Below are 12,661 nucleotides of genomic sequence, written 5' to 3'. Positions count from 1 at the left end.
TCTGCTGTCACAAATTCATGCCATAGCAGCACTTGGATTGTGTAGAATCATCTCAAAAAATGGGTTTCGTGACGACGCTTCAATCACATGGGTTGCATTCATCCTGGGGGATTCAGACATTCAAACCAGAAAATGGTTGTGGAACCTTTGTTCCACAGGACGTTGCGGGAATTCATGCACTCTGAAGTCGTAGGGCGATTTCTTGTCCTGGAGTAATAAAGTTGTTCTCACGTGGTGTGGAAATGAGCACACAGTCATAAACATGTAGCCCAAAATTATTCATACCCTGGTCAATGTTTGTTCCATCGTTCTTTCCATTTTGTTTTAAACTCCAAATACAGTAACCTCTCGTTTCGACACATATGAGTCAACAATAATAAACTGAATATTTTTGTAGTTTAGAGTGTAAAAAACTTGTTTATAGGGCTGGGCGTTACGCTCAATATCCAAAACAAGCGTGTTGTTCATATCAATATTAACTAGATTTCATCATTTCAAGGAGGTCTCGTGTGTCAAGATGGCGCCACCCGAATGCAAGCTAGTTATGACAGCTCCGTCTCCGGCAGTGTTTTTAGTGTTAATAGTGCTTTCCCTTATCCATTCGCGACGTCAAATTATCGGATATCCCTGCGAAAATATGGGAGGTGGAGAGGCTGCATAGCGGGAGTGAACAGCGAAAAAGACGGTATAAAGGTCTTCAAAGACGGCATAACCACGTTTACTGTCTGTCATGGGGAATGAGAAATGGAAGTGCTAACGGTGCTAACTCGGCTGCTTTGAACAGATTGAACAGTATATTTAACTTTTTATATATTTATTATACCCTGGTCAGTGTTTGTTCCATCGTTCTTTCTATTTAGTTTTAAACTCCAAATACAGTATCCTCTCGTTTATCGCAGTTAATTGGTTTTTGAAAGCAACCATGTCAAATTAATTTCCAACACATTTTAGTCAACAATAATAAACTGAATATTTTTGTAGTTTAGAGCGTAAAAAACTTGTTTATAGGGCTGGGCGTTAAGCACAATATCCAAAACAAACGTATCGTTCATATCAATATTAACTAGATTTCATAAGGAGGTCTCGTGTTTCAAGATGGTGCCGCCCGAATGCAAGCTAGTTATGACAGCTCCGTCTCCTGCAGTGTTTTTAGTGTTTAATAGTGCTTTATTTATTACTTTCTTATTGTTTGTGCCATACCGACCCCTTATGCAAGTGTGCAGCTATGGATGTTCATCTTATGACGTTAGTGGCTTGGCGCCATTGTTGACACTCGGAGCATCCATTCGCTACGTCGAATGATCGGATATCCCTGCAGAAACATGGAGGTGGAGAGGATGCATAGCGGGAGTGAACAGCGAAAAAGACGGTATAAAGGTCTTCAAAGACGGCATAACCGTGTTTACTGTCTGTCATGGGGAATGAGAGATGGAAATGCTAGTGGCGCTAACGCGGCTGCTTTGAACAGATTGAACAGTATATTTAACTTTTTATATATTTATTTAAAAAAAGAGAATATACTATTTTATTTCAGTGGCTATTTTACTCCAATATTGCTTACATTTTAATCAAACTTTGGACACAAATTTGGCTTTGACTTTTGTCTGAATTCAGTTATGGACAAATATCAATACATATGGTAATATCGATATTCTACCTAAATATATTGACATATGACTTTTGGTCCATATTACCCATCCCTTCCTGTTAATAACTTTCTAAATACAGATTTTAACATTATTAGAGCCCTGTCGACATAAGATAACAGTCACTTATACACTCCGATTGTTGTTTACATTAGGCTACGGGATCACTGCAGGGACATTAAAGATGGCCGCCACCACTGAGCCGCTCTAATTTACTTACTCTAAACTTCAGAAAATGTTTCTAAGAGTGGTGGAGGAACGAACCACTTCCAGACAGAATTAGAGGAGGATCCTCTTTTCACTCGATCACAACCATGGCAGGTCGGCTCGGCTCTGCTGGATCAATAACCAATCTCCATGTAGCGTGAAAGGTTACCACAATACTGCATAAAACTTTTTTTTTTGCATTAATAATAGGCCATAGTCTGCCTCATAAAAACTTCAAATTTTGCCAGGGTATGAATACCAATGGGCTTCACCAGATACATTTGGTTCATCACACTGACACCTAACATATAGGACTGGGTTTCGGCAGTTCATACCAAATCATCTCGAATAAACTTTGGTGCTGAATCAATCTCAAAAGTTATAGTTTTCAGCCACATAAATAAATTATTACCTTTATAATAACACACACATCGGATGCATGTCCTGCACAGACAAACATCTACACATACACGCTTCAGTTTGTGACATATGGCAGGATTTGTGAAGTCTCGGCTAACTCCATCTCTTTCTGAAGGGACCTCTGTTTGTAGCTCATTGCTGGTGTTGCTTTAGGCTGAGAAGAAAAAAGAACACAGAAAATAATTTGTTAGTCTTGTTCAGTGGCTGATGTGGGCAGATCTGACAAGAAATGGCTATTTAGCCACAAGGCAACATGGATGGAGCCCACAAGGGAGAAGAACGCATTCTGTTTGCATCACGCTGTGGTCCAAAGCCAGTCATCTAATTTACCTTTAAATTCATGTCGCTTGACATCCTTCATTTAGTGCATGACTGCAGAGCAAAACAAAGACCCGTGAAACAAATGTGTCTTTTTATTCGTCTGCAATGATGATTTAATCCTGTTTCACATAATTCCACCTGGCTGTTCTTCAAATTAACACAGAGAGGAAAGATGTGACACACAAATCTGTGTGGTTTATTTTTAATTTAAAGTGCTGTAATTACTGGAGAGGTGGTCTTTATCTTAAGCTGCTGATTGTTTGCAGTGACTGCCAAGAAACAAAGCACTGCACAATTAATTCAAACAAAGAGATGAATTACAGTGTAGAAAAAAACACTTCATCAAGCATTTTTAATCATATTCAGACTCCCAGTAGAAAAAAACAGATTTAAAGCTGCTATTATTTTGAATATTTCTGATCTTGGGAGTGAGAACTGAATTTAACATAGCTGTGGTTCTCAAATGTCACAACCCAAAAGTGGGTCACAGACCCTATCTTGTTAGACAACAAATAATATTTTTTTAAAATATTATGGCATCTATATTAATGTGGTGTTTGGACTTGCACACATTTTGTATCTGCATTGTCCTGCAAGACTATTATTTTTGCACTGTTTTCGTTCTGTTTGGGGCCAAGTGGTTTGACCACACAGTCATGAGATCGGGAAAACATGGGTTTGATTCTCCATTGGGCATCTCTTTGTGGAGTTTGCATGTTCTCCCTGTGTGTGCGTTGGTTTTCTCCGGGTACTCCGGTTTCCTCCCACACCCCCAAAACATGCATGCATGGGAGAAGGTACAGGGTTCCGCTATGTAAACACAACTGTTACAAACACATGATATGATAAATGATGATAAACTATAGAAAACAAATCCACAAAATCATTCATTCATTCATTTTCTACCACTTTTTCCTCACGAGGGTCGCGGGAGGTGCTGGAGCCTATCCCAGCTGTCTTTGGGTGAGAGGCGGGGTACACCCTGGACTGGTCGCCAGCCAATCACAGGGCACATATAGACAAACAACCATTCACACTCACATTCATACCTATGGACAATTTGAAGCATGTTTTTGGAATGTGGGAGGAAACTGGAGTACCCGGAGAAAACCCACGCATGCACGGAGAGAACATGCAGAGATGGCCGAGGGTGGAATTGAACCCTGGTCTCCTAGCTGTTAGGTCTGTGTGCTAACCACATGACCGCCATGCAGCCCTCCACAAAATCAGTTCAGTTCAATTTATTTGTCCCCCTTGGGAGAAATTTGGTTTAGAGGCAGGGTGCAAATAAACCAAGCTAAATCAGTTTTTTTTATTTCCTATAAACTAATTTCCTTGGTATGTGCTTTTTAAAAAAATTCACAACATAAATATGACTCTTTCACATTCAAAGCATTTAATAAAGTTTGACTTAGTTGGCTTGTGTTTTTCTAATAGATCTAATCTAAATATTACTTAAGTTTTCCTCTCACTGAGGCAGTTGAATCGTGCGAATGAGGCTGCTGGCATCGGTGCCCCGACAATGAACCCAATTCCGAAGTCTCCTCTATCTCTCCCTTTTTCTGTCATGATCCAAACTTGAAGTCAACTGCACCTCTTCTAATTTTTTTTATCAAACTTTCCCTTGTATGCATGCAGGGGATCTGATTTCTTGAACCGTTTAGTCACTTTGTATTTGCACCGATTTGCACCATTGTAGCGCGTAAATACACAATAAAATATCGTCGTCCCACATTGAGGCATTGAACATATATGTACAGTCTTGTCTAAAATGTATAAGGTGCATAGGGAGGACAAATGAGTCAAGGTAAAGTGCAAGGCAGTAAGATGATAGAATCCAAAAAAAAAAAGTCCTGGTTTGTGTGAGTCCAGCAGAATGAGGGCTATAATCCAATAATCTGTCCCAGAGCCACGCATGTGGGATGTGAGATATATGATGATGAGAAAATGAAAGAGAGAACATTCAGTGGCTAAGGGGTGGTGAGTACTCGAAGGTCACCTTGGCACCCTGCGGATCTTCTCGTGTGTGTGCCAGGTAAATGGCATCAGTTGCAGCGCAAAAAGCTGTGAGTCATGATTAAGGCATGCCAACCCTCCCGCTTCTTTCTTTTATCAATGTCATGGATGTACAGTATGACCTCCAGGCTGGGATGCAGAGATGTGTAGAAATACTGTTTCTTTTTTTTCGCCATTTGTGAGGTCTGATGTTCTTTCATGGTGTAAATGTATTCCCAACTAAGACACACAAGTGTGTGTGTGGGATGGTGCATTCAAGTCTGGCAGAGGAGATGTGGGCTTACGGGCGACAAACCTAAATCACAAATGAGCGATAGCAATGATATGCGATTGAAATGATATAAATTTAGCCCTGTCACGATAATGCATGTTGATGCAATCCAGCTGTGTACCGCAAAACTGAAAGCAACAAGCTGCAACGTACAAAAGTACAATTAACAATATAAAAATACATGATAATATATTGCAATCTACTAATTTAATTTCGGGTGGCACGGCGGTCGAGTGGTTAGCGCAGAGACCTCACAGCTAGGACACCAGCATTCAATTCCACCATCGGCCATCTCTGTGTGGAGTTTGCATGTTCTCCCCGTGCATGCGTGGGTTTTCTCGGGGTACTCCGGTTTCCTCCCACATTCCAAAAACATGCTAGGTTAATTGGCGACTCCAAATTGTCCATAGGTATGAATGTGAGTGTGAATGGTTGTTTGTCTATATGTTCCCTGTAATTTCAGTCGAGTGGTTAGCGCAGAGACCTCACAGCTATTTCCCAGCTACCTTTTGGGTGTTAAGTTGCTGTGTGATGAGTTTAGCGTTCTTTGTAAGATGAATGACCGTTATACTGAGTAATGACCTCCTGCGATTTCCATTGCGTTGTGAGTTGGCTGGCGACCAGTCTAGGGTGTACCCCGCCTCTCGCCCGAAGACAGCACCAGCACCAGCACCCGCCGCGACCCTCGTGAGGAAAAAGCGGTAGAAAATGAATGAATGAATAATTTCATTTCTAGTTATACTCTGTGTGTATATGCTACTGGCCGTGCCTCCACCCACATTATGTTGTATACTACTTACAGTTTTGCACATGTTCTGAAATATGTCTATTAAAATTGATATGCTAAAGAATATATATTGTTACCCGTTTGATACCGGTGTTCAGTAATTACCAAAGTGAGCAGGCTAAAATGTCTGTCCTCAACTTCACCCACATTACCCTTGGGCCTGCATCAACATCAACATTGGCATTGACATTGGCACTAGTGTACAGGCACAGGCAATATCCATAAACACAAATAATGTCAGGCAAGAGGTCAGACTGATTTTAGGCCATCCATTCAATGAGGGACGTGAATGATTGATTTATATTATTGTTGCTTACTGCAAATGCACTTTTTGGACTGTAAGAAACTCATTAGTGTTATTTTCATTTTTTGTTGTTATTTTCACAATGCACAAAACAGGGACAAGTCACCAGGAAGCAAAAAGTAAGAACAAAACCACATAAAAGTACAAGGTGGCACAGCAACATATTGAATATAGTTGGTCAACAAGAAATAAAGATTCACAATGACAGGAGAAAATGATACAGACACTACACTGGCAAGGTTAGCAAACAACCTGACACTACCACACACAACAAGGCAGCATGGCCTAAGAAGGCCCTGATTGCAGATTAGGGGCAGCTGTGCTTGATGGAGGAGCCTGAGAACAGAAACCTCTGCAGAACTGGATCGAGACAGTAGATGGCAGCAGACAAACTGACCGCAAATCATGACAGAAACTAACTAAACCGAGTAGTCAGTGTACAACTTGTATAGCAGTATAGTGACAAAAAATAAATCACACACAGCCATTATCTTAGCTGTGATAGTCTTGGACTGCATGGGTGCTTCCAACATGTACTCTGACATTCTGAAACAGAGCATCACCCCCCCCCCCCCCTTGAGAAACATTCCGACATGATAAGGAACCCAATCACATCCCCAAGATGACAAGTACCTTGCTGAGGAAGCTGAAAATGAAGGTGATGAAATGGCCAAGCACATCTATACACCTGAAACCAACTGAGCACCTGTACAGCATCATCAATCAGAAGGAAGGTGAATGTCTCAAACGTCCAGCAATGACGTTGTCATGGAAAAGTGGAAGAAGATTCTGGAGCCTATCCCAGCTGTCTTCAGGCGAGAGGCGGGGTACACCCTGGACTGGTCGCCAGCCAATCACAGGGCATATATAGACAAACAACCATTCACACTCACATTCATACCTCGCACAAGTCACTTTTTTAAGAAACTTATTGTTATGGACCCAATCACAAACTATCAGTGAACTCACAACCCAATGGAAATCACAGGAGGTCATTACTCAGTATAATGGTCATTCATCTTACAAAGAACGCTAAACTCATCACACAACAACTTAACACCCAAAAGGTAGCTGGGAAATACACAAATTCATTCATTCATTTTCTACTGCTTATCCTCACGAGGGTCAAAGAGGTATGCTGGAGCCTATCCCAGCTGTCTTTGGGCTAAACTCATCACACAGCAACTTAACACCCAAAAGGTAGCTGGGAAATACACAAATTCATTTATCCATTCATTTTCTACCGCTTATCCTCACATGGATCACAGGAGTATGCTGGAGCCTATCCCAGCTGTCTTCAGGCTAAACTCATCACACAGCAACTTAACACCCAAAAGGTAGCTGGGAAATACACAGATTCATTTATTCATTCATTTCTACCGCTTATCCTCACATGGGTCACAGGAGTATGCTGGAGCCTATCCCAGCTGTCTTTGGGCTAAACTCATCACACAGCAACTTAACACCCAAAAGGTATAGCTGGGAAATACACAAATATGAGTTTAAAATGAAAGTCAATGAGGTGATACGCTTGTTGTGAGTTTTTTCATAGCTTTTGTCAAATTAAGAGCTGCCTGATCCTCACAGACACATGTAAGTATGGAATGCTTCAGTTTATTTTTTACTTTCGTTAGTTTTAGTTTTGTTTTTAGCGTAGTATGTGGAGGAGGGATTATAATAAAATCCATAGCAGTGCACCTTTACACTTGTGAGTTCAGGTTGCCAACAGTGAGGTTTTCTTTAAGGTGATAAGGCAAACTATTGGCATGAGGTTCTGGTTGTCTGTGTTTACGCCAGAGGCTCTTGCAATAGAGCAAAGATTATTCCTATTGTAACACAAAAAGCTACATTCTAACTTTTTTTGAAAAGTAGCATATGTGTTGGAGTTGTTGCTGAAAAGTGTGTTTTCTGCAATAATATGATCGAAATTACGAAGGACATGCTCAACCTGGATATTTTCTATCTCTTATTAATTTGCCTCCTGGAGGACCAAAGTGAAAGACGTTGGGACACTGGTGATTTATTAGTTTTTGTTTTCTGGTGAATTAACCACCTGTGTTGCTTCAGTACAGCCATTAAGTGCACTGGCATCATTGCATCATACGGCACCGAGACAAAATGACCTGCCAAACGGATCTAGTTATATCTCTCCTGTTATCTTCCAAAACAGGTCCAATTACAGTGAAGCAGTGTGCTGCGACAGAGTGGAGGGAGAGGGGGGGGGGTGTTTAAGAATGACCTGCAGCTGACGGTGAGCTAAACAGATGCGTAGGACAGATAAGGAAGCTTGGCAAATAAACACATCCAGCTGTTTTGAAAAAAAAAAAAAGAGCAAAATCTGTTGTGGCTTTACGGTGACACATCCCAACTGTTCAACACACAAACACACACACAGATCTATAAATAGAGAAGTAGAAGTACACACTTTTCACTGTTGTTTCCTTGGTGAGCGTTAATCCTCCTCTACTGTCAGCTGTGCTTTTGTCTCCCCTGCACAAGCTCATAGAACATGCAGAAATTATTTCTATATATTCTGACCTTTGGTTTACATGCTAAGTCAACTGTAGTTTGTTTACTTGTTGATAAAATATGGTCATTGAATTGTATTTATTATTTTGTTTCTAGAAAAGATAAATATTCCCAACATATGACATTATTTCTTGTTCGACTTGCATAAAATACAGGGTTATAAATCAGCGTTTTGCTTTCTTAAAGGAGACCTATTATACTTTTTTTTCCAGAGGGAACATTGATTCATAATAATAAATGATAACATAATTCATCTTCATAAGTAGAGGTGTCACAAGAGCTTGTCTGACAGGATCTCAATAGATTAAAACATGACAAGATTCCTCGTTCAGGAGGAAAAGTCTGTCTCAGACACTAGACCTGGGGTGATAAAAAACAAATTAATTAATCACACGACAAATAATTCTTCCAGCTGCAATATATTGCCATATGTATTAATGTCTGTTTTCCTCGTTTCCCCCCGCATCCAAACAGGCAGGAGAGTTCACTCTGTGCATTGGTTTCAGCACTGTTGTTCCATAGAACAATTCCCTGAACAGAGTGAGCCCTTTTGTCTGTCATGCTGCCATGCAGAGTCTAATACAGTGCAGATTTAGTACATTGCAATATATTGTCATATATTTTTCTGACAAGTAATGTTAAAATCTCATCCTGTCCCGTTCTCATAGACCCAATCTCGTCTATCCTCTCCCCTCATCTCGTGAACTGACTGTCTTGTGACAACCCTATTTGAACAGCATTCATTCATTCATTCATTTATTCATTCATACCGCTTATCCTCACAAGGGTCACGAGGGGTGCTGGAGCCTATCCCAGCTGTCTTCAGTCTGGTCGCCAGCCAATCACAGAGCACATATAGACAAACAACCATTCACACTCACATTCATACCTATGGACAATTTGGAGTCACCAATTAACCTAGCATGTTTTTGGAATGTGGGAGGAAACCGAAGTACCCGGAGAAAACCCACACATGCACAGGGAGAACATGCAAACTCAAGGGTGGAATTGAACTCGGGTCTCCTAGCTGTGAGGCCGGTGTGCTACAGCAATATTTCCTTGAAAATGTCATCTTTTGCTTTGTAACAATGAGGAATTCGAATTTGTCTCAGTGTTACACTGCATTGCTCCTAACAAGGCCCCGCTCTTTTGCTGTGTGTATGCTAGCGACCCCGCCTCTCCCCCCCCCATAGAGAAAGTGAATGTATGACTGACAAGAGTGCTCATCTGTTCGCTGTTGTCCCATGAAGCATGTCGGTGCTGTACCAATGCACAGAATGGACACTCTTCCTATACACGCATGCACTGGGCAATATAAGGAGGCCGGCAAAATTGGAAATGCGGCAGAGGTCTGTTATATCCTGACTTCAGGGTTAATCCCCTTCTTTCCCTCCAGTGTAGAAAAAAAAAAGACATGGGCTGAAACTTCTTATTTCATGCGCCAAGCTGCTTTCATTCTACACCCCTTCTTTCTGTGTCACTCCTTAATCACTTGCTGCAAGGGTCTGCACATCACATTTGACTGCTACTGAAGTAGAATATGGGCGGGGTGAGCAATGGCTTATTTGCATGAGACAGGACAGCCCTCAAAATCAGTTGCTTTGAACAGGGTTGTTAAAAGAGGGTTTTAAGTGTGATGTAATTCAAGGTCCTTGGGGTGTTTTGACTGAAGCCTGTCACAGCAGACATTTTCACCTCGGAACTGTATTAATCTGAGAAAAAAAATTACATAACATGTCTCCTTTTAGATGCTAAGGGTATGTAAAAAGATTTTTGTTAACCTCAAAATGCATCAGGTGTATGTGCAAGCATCGCATAAAATGCATCTGTGTCGGACAAAAAAGACAGCATGTTTACTAAACGAAAGACATTTAGTTGTTTTGATGTTGGCATTCATGTCACATGGCCCAAAAATAAGGCGACGCACAAACTGTTGCCCGTGGACCCTTGTGTCACACCTTATTCCACAACTCACAGTGCCTTAGTGCTTGTCTCGGGTGTGCATGATTGTATTTACATTGCCATGTCAGCAGAAAAGTGACACTGTGCTACATGTGTCGGACAATGCAGCATGACAGGAGCTTTACATGCTATCATATCATGTCATCGTTGTACTTTGCTGCAAAGATGACAAAGTGCACATGCATTGGTTAATGGCTGTGTGCAGACTAAAGTGGTTTCTAACACAGCACCGAAATTGAGTTTCAACTGAATGACTGGAAGAGAGTAAAGGAAGTGAGTTTGATGAGGTTGAACTATCTGATCCCCTGAGGATCAATTCTGGATTGAACCTATTTCGAGTACCAGCGTTCATACTCGTTAAGAAGTGAAGTCAATGTGCTTTATACTTCCTGTCTGTGCAATATGTCTGCAAGGGCTCTGTGCTGTAAAATACCCTGTGCTTCCAGGGCTCTCTCATGGACCTTTTCACACTTCATGCACACTGTAAGTCTGCAATCCTGAAGTGAGTGCTTCAAGGACTTACCCAGAATTCACCGCAGTGAACGATGGGTTTATGCGATTTCTAAATATAATTTAATCAGATCAGATCTGACATTTCCACAGTGCAAAAAAAAAATTGGACAGCACGACTTGTGTGCTTTTAAACACATCCAGATTTTGCATTTCATATTATTGCTAGTGGCTGCACGGTAGGGAGTGGTTAGCACGCAGGCCTCGCAGCTAGGAGACCCAAGTTCAATTCCAGTGGAGTTTGCATGTTCTCCCCGTGCATGCGTGGGTTTTCTCCGGGTACTCCGGTTTCCTCCCACATTCCAAAAACATGCTAGGTTAATTGGCGACTCCAAATTGTCCATAGGTATGAATGTGAGTGTGAATGGTTGTTTGTCTATATGTGCCCTGTGATTGGCTGGCCACCAGTCCAGGGTGTACCCCGCCTCTCGCCCGAAGACAGCTGGGATAGGTTCCAGCACCCCCATCACCCTTGTGAGGATAAGCGTTAGAAAATGAATGAATGAATTATTGCTAGAATTTTAAGAAACCTATCATTCTGAAGTTAGCTTGAGAATAAGCCTTCTAATCAATTATATAATTACAACATTGAATACTGCAAATATTAATTGGACACAAGTGATACTGGGAAAGAGGTTGTTTCAGAAATATGACAACTTCATGAGAAAGTAGAGAAGAAAAAAAAGAACTACTTTTGACCACATTAAAAAGTGCAATGCACAAAACAGCACCAGCAGAACCAATGTTGTGATCGTAGTGGTGTAAACAGCTCAGGAAGAATTAATACAATTGATGATTTCATTGTAAATATGACAGCAATATAACATACATGAGTTTGACACCAGCAGCTGAGTAGCACAACCGACATTTTAAGGTTGATAAAGACGTTGGCCTTAAGACAAACAACATTCAGAGGTTTCCTACAGCCACAGCTGTTAATGCCAATGTTTTTTGATCCAGTGTGACCTCAAAAAAAAAAAAATGCTTTTCTCGACTATGCATCTGGCAACTATAGGAGACTCCCATTCACGAAAGGAAAATTTATATCAACAAAATTTGGATAGTCCATGACTAATTTAGAGCTAAACTGTACTTAAATATAAATACACAGATACTGTTAGTTCAAAATACTATACTATGTTAGCTACATTAACAGCAGCTTCAATGTATGTAACTAATTTATACTGTAGGTCAGACATAATCTAAATTAAATTTGGATGGAAATATGATAAAAACCAAGTGACTCACCGAGACTTTGAACTTTTATTTCAGCATTAAGCCTGAAGCTGATGACTTCAGCTTCCAGCGATAAGAATGAACATTAAACCTCATGAGGTCTTTGTGTTGGTTCGAGCTGTCGTAGCCTTCTTACAGTATATATCACACATATTTGCTTAACCTCACAGAAAAGTACCGTAGCGAAATGTCAGTTAAATCCTATGATTCCTCTGCCCTGCAATGAGACAGGAGACCTTGCCGTCTAAAACCAGTGACCGGTACTCCCCTCTTGTAAATCTCCCTGCTGACCACCGCTCGCTTTGCAAAGCCCTGCAGGTCTCAGCAATACTGGGACAATCCTTCGCTCTTTTTATTTTGTATTACTTTCCTTGCTCTCTGTACCTTTTAAAAACTCTGTATCACCACACATCCCCCCCATGTTAACCCCCATGGCTCTCATAAACAATTCT

At 41.0% G+C, this 12,661-nt stretch overlaps 1 protein-coding gene across 1 annotated transcript in view; it reads right to left on the bottom strand.

Annotated features, from left to right (window-relative positions):
* Positions 1-955: 955 nt before the first annotated feature.
* LOC131107906 (zinc finger matrin-type protein 4) overlaps positions 956-12,661 on the bottom strand; it is a 74,936-nt gene continuing 63,230 nt past the window's right edge. The window contains exon 7 of the mRNA XM_058058370.2: positions 956-2,427. Within this exon, the coding sequence (XP_057914353.2) occupies positions 2,406-2,427 (22 nt within the window). The 3' untranslated portion in view covers positions 956-2,405. The remainder of the gene's footprint in view (positions 2,428-12,661) is intronic.

The sequence above is a fragment of the Doryrhamphus excisus genome, linkage group LG20, assembly GCF_037039965.1.
Source record: "Doryrhamphus excisus strain RoL-2023G ecotype Guam linkage group LG20, RoL_Dexc_Guam_v1.1, whole genome shotgun sequence".
In the NCBI taxonomy this organism is placed as follows: domain Eukaryota; kingdom Metazoa; phylum Chordata; class Actinopteri; order Syngnathiformes; family Syngnathidae; genus Doryrhamphus; species Doryrhamphus excisus.
The sequence above is the reverse complement of the archived record's forward strand: the minus strand, read 5'-3'. Positions and strand labels throughout refer to the sequence as shown.